This window comes from Empidonax traillii, unplaced genomic scaffold, assembly GCF_003031625.1.
Source record: "Empidonax traillii isolate 1590-97213 ecotype Southwest subspecies unplaced genomic scaffold, ASM303162v1 scaffold264:size1143063, whole genome shotgun sequence".
In the NCBI taxonomy this organism is placed as follows: Eukaryota; Metazoa; Chordata; class Aves; order Passeriformes; family Tyrannidae; genus Empidonax; species Empidonax traillii.
In genome coordinates this window covers 119,300-132,359 of record NW_020955457.1, presented here as the reverse complement: position 1 = coordinate 132,359, position 13,060 = coordinate 119,300, and the positions used below count along the sequence as shown (strand labels likewise).

The 13,060-nt window shown below is 36.5% G+C and overlaps 1 protein-coding gene across 1 annotated transcript in view; it reads right to left on the bottom strand.

The window, feature by feature from the left end:
- LOC114060201 (lipoxygenase homology domain-containing protein 1) overlaps positions 1-13,060 on the bottom strand; it is a 104,980-nt gene that overhangs the window by 81,381 nt on the left and 10,539 nt on the right. Inside the window, exon 8 of the mRNA XM_027889520.1 lies at positions 2,092-2,317. Within this exon, the coding sequence (XP_027745321.1) occupies positions 2,092-2,317 (226 nt within the window). The remainder of the gene's footprint in view (positions 1-2,091; positions 2,318-13,060) is intronic.

Sequence of the window (13,060 nt, the reverse complement as noted above, 5' to 3'; positions counted from 1 at the left end):
GATGGAAAAGAAGATGAAGCTGAAGAAAAACTAAAAGATTCAGGAAATAGATTCAGATCTTAAGAAGAGACATTAGAAAAAGAGAAAGCTAGAGAATCAAAAATCATCTCCAAGGCTTTGGGTCCATACTTTTGATGGGGAAAGGGAGAAAAAGAATAAGGTAAAAATTATCCTTTCTTCTAAGAGGGAGCTGAACAATAGGATAAGTGCTAAAGAACAGCATTTAAAAAAAAAAAAAAAGTTCAAATAGTGCCTTTTGTCCTTAGTTTTCATTTGTTCTCTTTGTTTAAATTTTCTAGGACATCACTTTTATAACTAAGCAAATCTGACCAGAAGATAACAGATTGAATTGGAAGTACAGGATACAAATTACCAAATAATATCAGATCATCACTGAGTAATTAGCAGTACATCGTTTCTTCTGCTAGAGAAAGTGACTTGATGTGATTTGTACAGTACTTGTAAGCAATTAGCTTTTAAATGAAAAATGCAAACAGATAGTGTTTCATTTGCTTGTTCTTGACAAAATAAGTAGGAAATCCTTTGAAATCCTTTCTGAGTTTATATCGGTGTTCAATTTAAATATGCTTAAAATCAATAATTAATCAGTAAAACTTAAATTTTCTAGAAATTTTCAAATTTTTCTAATTTATCTTTTCTTACATACTTGAGACATATATTTTAATTAAGATAATGTTCCTGCAAGCATAAGGAAATATGTAGTAATATAATAATTACAGAGTAAACGAATGTGCTGTTTTAAATATATTCCCAGCCTTTGATAGAACTAACTTGATTTTTCATGTAGAAACACTTAATTGGCGTGCACCTACCAGAACATTAGTACTTCTCTATGAATGTCTATTTCAGACTACATAATGCAGATTTGAATTATTGATGTTGAATTGATTGTTAGTACAACTTAATTGGTTTCTGCACTACTATCCTACTGCCCCAGTATACCACATATATGTCACTGTGAGTGCATTATGGTACAGTGGTAAAAGTTAATGGTCATAGGGCCTGGCTCATCCAGATCAGTCCCATTTTTTGAAATCCCTTTTTGAAGTCAGTAAATATTGTGCAGAACAATTTTTTTTAAAAAAATGAAGAAAATAAAAAAAAGGCCAGAGGGGAAATGTGACCTAGTTCATACATATTTCTCAGCATCTTCTGGCCATTGTAATAAAACATTCAGAGATCATAGTCTTAATTTCTTTTTTTTTTTTTTTTCAGTATTCTTTTGACTTGAAGGTTTTCACTTCTTTGATATTTTCTTCTGAAATTATTTGATTGTCACTAAGTGTATGATGATTTTTTTTTGTGTTCAACCACTGATTCCTTGCAAAATTCACTGCATCAGTTTGAATCCAATTTGCTGTATGGTAGTACCCATCTATGCAATGTCAAACATTATCGACCATCAGTTGCATTGTTGTCATTCTATACATAAAGAGAATTCTACTTTTTAAAAAATCATGCTAAGTGATTATACCAAATCCCTATTCCTTCATAAAAACCCAGGTACTTTTTAAACAATAACCTTATATGATGGGCTATTTCCTACTTCACTTGAAGAGAACAAAGTGTGTCAACGCTATTGTAAACTTTGAAGTACCAAAGTGTCACCCTGCAGCTAACAATTCCTGTGTGAATGGCTGTGACCCGAGCCTGATTTGAAAAACACCTGTGATGATTCAAATAATGGATTTCTGGTAAAGAATATTTTATGAAGTGCAAGAAAGGATGATATCAAACTTGATAAAAGGAATTGGATGTCACATAACACTATGTACCTTGATTTGCCTTGATTTCCTGCCCGCTGCCATTCTCTACAGAGCAGTATTTGCCAATGATGTACAGGCACTCTGAGAGATCAGAAATTGTGTAAGGATTACATGCACTGGCCACAGATATTATTCTGATTTTGGGAAGGACAGGATTGAGGTTAAGTGATCACTTCCTGCTCCTGTGGAGCTAAAAAGTAACTGGAAAGGGATTTCTTCCTGGTCACGCTGGCTTTTGGGCAGTCTGCACCGGTAGAAACGTGAAAAGCTGTCATAAACATGATTTAAAATACTGGGCACGTACATGGCAAAAGCTCCTTTGCAGGGTTTCTTATTGCCACTTCTTTCCACGTATCACCATCATCCTTGTCTTCTGCAAGCCAGCACTCTATGGGGAGACAAATCTCTTCATCGGAAAGAGGGACTACTCTTTCAAGTCTGACTTCCTCCAGGTACCAACTGGGATCATTTCCAGTGTTGTCATGGCCAATGCGGATTTTATATAGCTGCCCAAGATCTCTGAGATTAATCTGTAATGAACAAAAAAAAATTACAGATTTTAATAACAAATTACAGTGTTGTCTTTTAGCCATCCTTCTTAGACTGAGCATGCAAGCTAAATGTGCAGCTAACGTGGAGTAGAGTAATGGGGTTTTTTAGAAAATGAAGCCTTAATATACAATGAATCCCAGAGCAGTCAAGCAGAAGCCTATGGAGTAGTCTGCAAGTGTAATTTTATTGACTTCAGTACCATATTATTTAAAGTGACGAAGGAGCTCAGACATTCCAGTCTGCTTTTACACCTCTTCACAGAATCCAGTTTCTAGTGTTATAATGTAAATCTCTATTTCTAGACAAATACTTTAACAAGCAGAAATAAGTTCAGTCATTGCTGCATGAAATAATATATTTGGAGTCCATACAGTTATCATCAGCAGAGTGCTATTAACTATTCCTACCACTTATCTGTCTGCTAAGTTTCTCTTTGACTTCTATTTTTATGTGCATTGGTGTCAGGGTTAACCATTTCTGTAAGTGCTGATGCCACACTGCAGCAAATTTAAGCAATAAAACATGACTATGTCACATTGAATACTGCAACCTTGAAATAAGAGCAACTATGTTTTGAGTTGCAGAAGTTTTTTGAGCAATGCTGATCGCAAAAATCTAAGCACAAAAGCAGGCTTAACCACTTTAATTTTCAGTACTGTGTTTGAAAGATCATGATATTTGGGAAAAAAAATCACTGAGAAAAAAAACAGAAAAAAAAGTTGTTTCTTTTACCATTATAACAATTTTGTACTCCTCTCATCAAAACAAAAAGCAAAACAAACAAAAACCAGATTGACAAACGGTTAACAACAACGTTGTCCCAGTAGTCCAAATCAACAAAAAAGATTAACTAAGGTCTGCGTTTGAAGGTCTGTTGTGTCTGTTCTGGATGGTAATATTAATGTCTGCCCCAGAGCGAGAGTTTCCTTGAATCCTTGAGGCGAGCCCAGAACAACTCAGTGTCATAGGGTGAGACCATGACACCTATGCTAGTAGTATAAACTCTGCACAGAGCCACACTTATGACCATAGTAGTAGGTTTTGCTTTATTAAAACAGTATGTTAAAGTAAGATGTGCTAACTGAAGATACAATTATAGCACTAATGCAATAAAATCACGTACATCAAAAATATGCTGCTAATACTCAAAGCAGAATTACAGCAACAGATAAAAAGTGCTCTGAAACTAGCCAAAAATACTGTCTGGACATAGGCTAAGTTGCCATAATAACCCTGTCACCCAGATAGATACAAAACAGAGACTTCTGCAGTGGGCAAGGAACTGCTAAGGTTGCCTTGCAAATAAATAGAAAAATATATTAGAACTCTTACCCTTTCTCTTACCCTTTATTGCAAACTGAATAAAGTGTGGTGCTCTCCTAAAAACTAGGCACTGGCTGCTATTTGTGGTGCAGCAGTGTTAAAGGGCAATTTATCAAATAAAACATTGAAACCTTGCGATCTCATCTCCATGATTAAATTCTGGCATAACCCTGTTGAAAGAGAAGCATCACACCCATTTTTTTGTACAGTATTCATTACCATGATTCTTGGTCAGGACCAGGAAACTGTCAAAGAGCGTCTTTCAGCTTCTAAAGCATCTAATCAGTCTTTTGTCTACGATGCAAACTGAAACTACTGATAAAGCAAATTGTACATATCTCTAGTACACATCATATGAGATGGTTCAAAAGTGAAGCTATAATTTTCTTAATTATATTTATTTATCTTATTATGCTAAAGAGGTGGGTTTGTGTGGGGTTTTTTTAGAAGTCTAAGATGGTAGATATATTTCCAGTTGAATTCCCCTGCAATGACCAGAGACATCTTCCACAAGACCAGGTTTCTCAGAGCCCCATCCAAACTGATCATCAGCGATTCCAGGAATGAGGCATCCACCACCTCTCTGGGCAACCTGTTCCAGTGTTTCACCATCCTCATTGTAAAAACCTTCTTCCTTGCATCTAGTTTAAAACTACTCTCTTTTATTTAAAAGCCATCAGCTCTCACTCTATCACAACAGGACCTGTCAAAAGTCTGTCCCCATCTTTCTTATAATCACAAAATCATAAAATCATCAAGGTTGAAAGAGACCTTCAAGATCATCTAGCACCACCATGATCACCCCTTAACCATATCCTCAAGTGCCACATCCAGACACCTCTAGATCAGTTCCAGAGACAGTGACTCCACCATGTCCCTGGATAAATTATTCCAATGCCTAAACACTCTGTCAGTGAAAAAAAATTTTTCTAACATATAATCTGAACCTCCTCTGCTGCAACTTATTGCCTTTTCCTCCTGTCCTTTCACTTGAGACTGACCCCCACCTCACTACAACCTCGCTTCATGAAGCTGGTCAAGACAAACCACATCCACAGCCTTTCGCTCACACTAAGTGGGTCAGGTTGGTCAAGCAGGACCTGCCTTTCAATCAGCCCATGTTCATTCGGCCTTATCCCCTGATTGTCATGTAATGGCACTCAGGGTGACCTGCTCCATGGCCTTCCCTGGCAGCAAGGTCATGCTGACAGGACTGTAGTTCCCAAGATCATCCTTCCAACCCTTCTTGCAGATGGGTGTTACATTTGCTAATTTCCAGTCCCTTTTAAAAAACTGGAAATAAGCTCCTTTTAAGTACTGAAATCCTGAAATAAGGTCTCCCCAGAGCATTCTCTTCTTCAGGCTAAACAGCCCCAACTCTGTCAGACTTTCTGCATAGGAGAGGTGCTACAACCAGGTGACCATTTCTGTGGTCCTCCTCCTCCTGCTGTTCTTCAGCAGATCCATTTTCTTCTTATGTTAGGGGCCCCAGAGCTGGATGCAGTACTCCAGGACGGGTCTCACCAGAGCAGAACAGAGTGGCAGAATCACCTGTCCAGACCATTAGGTTTTTGAAAAATCTCAAAAATAATTCAAAATAAAGAACACTGCCAAGCTGATAACATACTTACTAATATGTTTAATATTTTGCTTAATATTCTGTTTCTGACTAATTGTTTATGGGCATTCTTGGGGGGGTAATTTTGTTTATTCTTGGATGGAAAGTAAGACAAGAATGTCAATGGCAGAAAGTAAATCGACTGTATAAGATGTTCTGGAAGATGTATAATAAAATTACAAATTTAGTTTCAGTACCAGTTGCATTTTTGGAACAATTTATCTTGCTGTCAGATCAGATATCACATTGGTCTCTCAGTGGTATTGACTTGCTAACATGTTAGTTTTTGTCAACTGGAATCCTGTCAAACGTATGTCAGATTTTGCTCTTGCAGTGAAATTCAGAGGAAAACACTCTTATAACACAGTAGAGCTAACGATATTCTTTTGACAACATAAACACTGTGTCTTAAAGTTGCTTCTTCATTTCTAGTGTTGACTAAATTGCCTTGAACTTCTGCATGACTTGAATGCAACCTGGCATCTAGAAATCTGCTTTCACAGCCAGAACATTATGAAAAAAGTTGTAGAGCAAAGTTGACATTGTTGCCCTCATAAACAATCTGCTTACAGAAACCTTAGTTTAGCTGCTCAATATTCCAGCACCACAGATGCAAAAGTAACATTCCATTTTATATGGAAACAGCCATTCTGATAAAAGTCAAAGAGGAAAGAATGCGTCCCAGGATTGAAGCATTGCTCTGAAAATGAAGCAACTAGATTCTACTCCTGAATCTGCTTTAGGCTTTCTGAGAAACATTATATAGTTCACAAGCCCTCTTTGCTTCGCTTTCGCAACTATACAAGAAGAAAAACCTTACATGTCTCCTACAGGGACATTGAAAAACTCTCTTCATAAATTTTGAGATCCTCAGGAAAAGACACAAGTTGAAAATTCTGTAATTTTTTTCTAAAATTTTCTGTTCATCTTGGGTTAGTTGCTGGTTTTCCATAACTCAATTGAGAAATCAAAAATTATCAATTTTAATTCTCTTGACTAACTTTGTAAAGCTCGTATTTTTGCTCAAGGATAATGTGATCTCATTTACAGTCACCTGGTCTCTCATATAATCATGCAATTTCTGTTGTGACTAGTGGAAGTTGTGCAGACAGAATAAGGGAGGAACAGCAACAACCTTCTCAGCAAATATGTTGTAAATCTACTGAACATTGTGGCACATATAATAAAAACACTCCTCTACTGCACTATTAATGGGTATTGCAGGAACTCAAACCTCCTAAACGACAAAGGTACACAGAGATAGAAGACTGATGTATTTTCGGATAGTTCTACACTGCCTTGAACAAACCTCTTAAGAGTCCTAGACACTGTACACCTGAGTTAGCACAGTAGTCCCTCAGACTGGACAGTCCTGCTTCTCATGGCACCCTGCTGACAGCGAGCATTGACCAGCAGCATTGCAGCACAAGTAGCAGCTTGAGACTAATCTTTGCTAGTCTCTTCAACAGAGCACTGACAAAATCATCACATATCAAATCCTCAAACAAAGCACATGATCAAACCACTGCAGAATTTCAAACATCTGTTGATTAAACATATTAAAAATTGGCTTGCAAAGTATCTTCCTGTAAATTCTTCAGCTTGATGTGTTAGAGTTTGGACAAGGATGGAAATTCAAAATCAGGTTCGATTCTGATGTGGCTTACGTCAGCCACATATAAAACATAAATAAGGCCTAAGCCGCGGAGATAACAAACAAGGGCATGGAGACACAGGTATCTCATTGAGGTCAAGGAATACCGCAAACATCAGGTATACTGATTTTCTTAGGGATGGCCTGTTACAGAGATCTTCTACAAATGCCAACTGCATGCTTTTCACGGCAAAAGTTTTTGCAAAACATTTGAATAATTATGTACAGTTCATTTGTTTCATTTGTGAAACTCCTCTGATGCATCAACAGATTTGCATTAAGTTCTGTGATAAGCTCTAAAAGGGATGGACCTCATACAGACCTTGCTTATGTGACAGACTGCCAGGACTTGATAACCTTAACAATACCATTGTGGCTACAATGATAGTGCCAATTCTATTGTCTTTCATAGAATCATAGAATCATAAAATTAACTGGGTTAGAAGAGACCTCCAAGATCCAACCTCACTATGATTGCTAGATCATGGCACTCAGTGCCACGTCCAGCCTCATCTTAAAAACCTCCAGGGACAGTGAATCCACCACCTCTCTGGGCAGGCCATTCTAATGCCTGATCACTCTCTCTGTAAAGAACTTTTTTCTAATATCCAACCTAAACCTCCCCTGGCAGAGCTTAAGCCCATGCCCTCTTGTCCTTTGAGCATTTTTCTTCACAGTTATAGGCAATAATATAAACACATCATATTTTATAGTATCAGTACCAGTACATATTATTGAAAAAACTTCCACCACTTTCAAAAGGGCCACATTTTCAAACACAGCTGCTTTGCTTCAGCCACAGTCATATTCTAAAAGTTCGCTAGCAGTTAAACTAGATTGACCTGCTGATCCATACACCTATACACTTTGCTCATTGCTACTATTTATTTTTGTACAAGCATAGGACTAAATTATCTTCTTACCAAAGGCAATGGGAACATTTTCATTAAATCGTGCATTAGACAACCTGGCCTTACTTTTTGAAATTGAAGATTAACAAAACTCATATTTTACAATTTGTCTCTCAGCATAAATTGAACTCCAGGTTTATCAGCAAGAAGTTCTTCCTAAAGAGGATGCAAGGACTAAATTTTAATTCCAATTCTAAATGAGCTATGCAAATACACTTTTCGGTCCCTAGCATACCTGTGATATTTTGCGTGGAGTCAGTATGACCTATTTTCATGTACTTAAGATGTTTAGCTAAGTGAAAAGTGAAGTAAGTTCCTTGTCTGAACAAGAAACTGTTCAGTGGAAAGATCCTTCCATAAAAGGATGGAAAGAATATATGTTATGACCCTATTTCTCTTTTATATACTGCAATAAGCAAAATAATGTCACTGCATTCCTGTTGTACATAAAGTATCCTGCAATCTCTTTGAGATTAATTCAGGCTGGCATGAAAATCATTTGGATAAATCAACACTTCAGAGGCAGCTGCACCAAAGTCCCAGTGCCTAACACATTCACTAGATAACATTCTCAACAGACAGTTATTAATTTCATGTAAGCCCACTTCATTAACAGAATTTTAGAGAAGTCATGTACAGCATCTGAATTCCCTAAAGAAAGAAAAATCATTGACTGCATTAGTTTAACTTCTACAACATCTGCATGTAATGAAGAAATCTTTGGAAGTAGAAGATATTTTTTAATTTTGAGTATGCAGTTAATAACGGTTGCCAAAAATATCATAACTAATGTGCCAGTGTAGTACCCAGGATCTACCCATGGTGCTTGCTTTTTCCAGATGTCTGAATTCATCCAATTTGTTAATTGTGCCCAAGAAACTTGACACAGTTACACACTAACTAAAGAATTAGATTATGTCACAGGTGTTCACACAGAAACTTAACAGTCTTATGAAAAAGGGTGGATATAGAGATGCAAAGAGTAGGAATAAAGGCTACACAAAAATGAGCATTATTTTTTCCCACTTCATAGTTGCTTCAGTTACAAAAAGAAACTGGGTAAACAAATACTCTCATTGCACACTGACATTTAAACACTTTCTTTTCCAGTCCACTCAAGATGTGAAAGAACTTTTTTTTTAATTGGGTGATTAATCAAATTATGACAATACCAAGTACATACATGTGTGTATATATATATATAAATCAATACATACATATATATACACACACGCTCCATACTGCAGTACATACTGAATAGTTACTGAACAAGTAGTACCACATTCCCCACTCCCAGTTCTTGAAGATGGGATGAGTTGTGGTTTTCTCCAAGATTGCTTCTGAGCTCTTCACAAACCTTCTATGTTGTTTTACTGGAACAAGCTAAATTTTGCTTCATGCTCAGCCTGTGGCTGATGGAGATCATTTTACATACTTCTCCTTTTTATGTCAGTAAGGAATGAGGTTCATCTTGTTATCATATGCATTTCACAGACAGAGACAGTTTCAGGTCAAGTTAAAGCCACGAGTATGACTTTTTTTGTGCTGCCTTAAGCGTCTCTGACTAAAGCCTGGGTTTCCCTAGGTTTTATTCCACTGTTTCTGGACCTAAATGACCATTATGGCAAACAGAGACAGCTGGAAAATAGCAGGATGCAAGTTATGCCCAGCTTTTAGGCATTGTCAGTCTCATGGTTAAGAGAGTGGATAGCTACCTTAGTGCTTGTGTTCACTTTTGCAATCTTCCCAGTTCAGAAGCATTCTCACTGAGCTCATTTCAGGCTCTTCTATTTGAACAATGGGAGGAAAAGCATGAAAATGAATTTGTTTCAACCTATTTCTACAACATTTAGTTTTCTCCTCACTGCTTCTCATTTTACTTTAGAGATCTCAGTTTTGTCTTATGAATGAATAACTACGAATCCAGGGTAGAGGAATGAAAGACACGCAGTGAAACACAAAAGATTCTTAGAGTCTGTAGGGTTGATTCTAAAGAAAGAAGTTTTAGTTATTCTTGTAGAGGCTATTTAAAATCACTGATAATTGTATTTAAACAGGAGGAAACCAAAATGAAAAATAACAGATAAACTTCTAAGTGTAACACCTTCATGTAACACAGTACAGCCTAAGGTGCACCTGATGAACACAGTTTTTTACAAAGTACATTTAAGCAGAAGGAAAAAGGCTGGTTTTAAAGCTTTAACAATCTTATCACAGGAACACTGTTTATTAATTTTTACGATCAAGTATCTCTGCGTGTATTAGGAGGAGCCCTGCTTTTCATGTATATTATTTTCTGGTATTTTCCCTGATAGAGCATAGCAGTGTTTAAAGGATTGTTTATATAGATGAGGGAACTTTAAATCATGTGACTGGATATGACACCAGTTTTACAAATTAGACAAATAGACTCATGCAGTAAAATTCACACCAGGGATAGATTCCAGTTTCCAATGCTCCTAAAATATAATGTATGCTCCGTGTTTTGCAAACATGGAACAGCTGCATTCCTTAGAAAGACAACCACCAACTACAAGATATAAAATAAGGTTAAAGCAAAGATTTTGAAAATTTATAAGGAAAAAATTTCAGCCCTTCTAGTAGTTTAATATAGTGTTATTTAAGATAAACTTGACAACATGTTGAAATTGGTAAGACCAACACTGCCCTGAAGAGATTGCAGAGCTGATAATGAAGCAAACTCACAAAGCATGGAAACATTCCTGTTAAGGAGGTACTAGGTCCTGCCACTATCACTAAGGTAAGCAGTACTTTGAAAGCAGATCTACAGAACCAGTCAGTGCTTTTACTGACTTCATTATTACTGGAGCAGCAGAACTTGTACCCCAAGGTATGGAATTATTATGTACTGAAGTAATAAAAACTGAGAGATTGCAGCTGGCTTTTACAGAAGATAATAGGCTTACAGACTTATGCTTAGTTCTCTTTGACACAAAAGGGAATATTTGGCATGACCAAACATTAAAAGAATACTTATAAAAAGAATTTCTTTATCAAACAGTGTGTACACTCGTAAGAGATAATTCACCATGTTTCAAAGAATGATGATGCAGAATACAGGACTACAGAGAATATAATTTACAATATAATTAAAGCTTCAGTGTACTGAGCAACTCAACATTCTGCCAAAATCAGTATTTTTGAAATACTGAGAAATAATCAGGGACTGTGATGACACCAGAGGAAAATGCAGGAAACAGATCAGAGTTGTGATGAAAGTTGTAACTTATGGTAGATTGATATTCCTTTACTGGAGGAGGAATGACTCTCAATAGAAAAATTGTGCCTGAATAGTAAGAGAAGCAGAAAACTGTAGCCTGAAAGTAGTTTCTTGGAACACAGAGGAACAATTGCAGCACAGAAAGGGAAATCCATAAAAGTTAAACTCTGTTTTTTAAATGTTCCCATATTGTTTATCCCTGACGTACCCATCTGTAGGAAAAATTGCTAGGCCTCAAGGGCAAATATTATGCAGTTTACACATGACTGTCTTGTGAGAACCTAGAACCCAAGACTCCAGTCAGAAACAAGAACTCTGTCTGTCACAAATTACCTTCAGTGAATACCATAATAAGGAGATCTCCAAGGGTAATAGCCTTGTTATACTCTACCTGCATTACACTGGAGTCTGGCCAGTTTTTAATTTAATTTACACAAACCTTAATCAGAGACAGCCAAGTTAATGAAGTTACACTGGCTTTATACAGCAATACAAGTAACATCAAAATCAGGTTCTAGATGAGCAATGAAATCTCAGGTAGATATAAAAGAGTGCAAGTTGATTTACTCAAGCTTGAATATCTTTCTTTCTTTTTTCATTATTTTTATCTTTACTGAATATTCATTATTTACTTTTAGGTATCCAGGTATGCAGTTGACTGTACTTTCTAACAGACTACTACTCTTAATTTTTATTCAGACAATCCAGTATGGCTTTGTCTCATTCTCCTTGTGAGGGCCATTTCTCTGTCATTTCTTATGCTTGTATTTTTGACTGGAAGGATTTTGAAATGATATGGTACTTCGATTGTTTTTGTGAGGCATGATTGCGCTTTATTTTCTTCCATTATATTATGCTGAACTCTCACAGCTCCTTGCATCAGTTAGCACTTCCTTTAAAAATAGGAGGTTACCTAGAGTTTAAATAGCCTTCAAATATGCAGCACATTTCTACACAAAGACTGCAAATCAAGGGCCATTTAGTCAAGATGGTTCCCAAAGTATTTAATAGATTAAACTAGTGTAATCAAGAGGTACAGCTCCACAGGTTTTAGAATTACTGATGTTATTATATGATGCTCTTAATGTTGAAAAACTGTGGCAATACAAAGAGCTGAAATATTTGGAGAACACAATTTTCTTTTGGACTAACAAGAAGCTCAGCTACCTTGTTAAACTGAGACACTGAAGAGGGAAAGTGTGGGAAAAGGAAACCAAAGTCTGTTCTTCTCTTTCTCTCCCCATTGATCAGCACCAAATGAAAGTTAAGTGTTTTTGAGAAAAATGGATGGACAGACATCTGGTCAACTTTGAAGCTCTGATGGTGTGGTTACACATGAATTTACAGGTTTGATTACACTGTTAGGTTTTACAGAAGGTTTAAGTTGTACTCCTCAGTACACTGGCATATCACTAAAGAAACACATCAGGAACAAAACCAAGGTGCAGTATATCACACCTAAACCTAAATGTTGATGTGGATAGAAATCATCAGAATTCCTGGAGCAGATGTCAGTCTGGCTTTGTTGCCGGGAGGATAAAAATGATTCTTTGGGATATATACTGCTCCTTCCAAAGAGAAAGAAAGCAAACAAATGTTCTTTGTTCTTCTCTCAAGGAACAGAATAAATGATTAAGAACTGGTGTCAGATAGCATTAACCAGCTTAATAAACATACAAGAAGATCATCCAGCCAGAATGATTTGAAAAGGAACATTTAAATTTAGTTTTCAGGTAACCACTAATTTCACCTTCCTGTTTTGATATGAGTTAATCTTAAAACACCATTATCTGCAAATATTAACCAAGTATCTGGTTAATATAAGCTTTCTACTTAAATAAATGTAAGGGAAAGACCACCACTGACTTTCTTCTGCAAGGACTTCTTTATACTTAAAAGCACAAAAAAAAAAAATCAGAGATACTTCCTGTCCCATCTGTCACTGATTCTCTGTTTATTATGCATAAATTATTT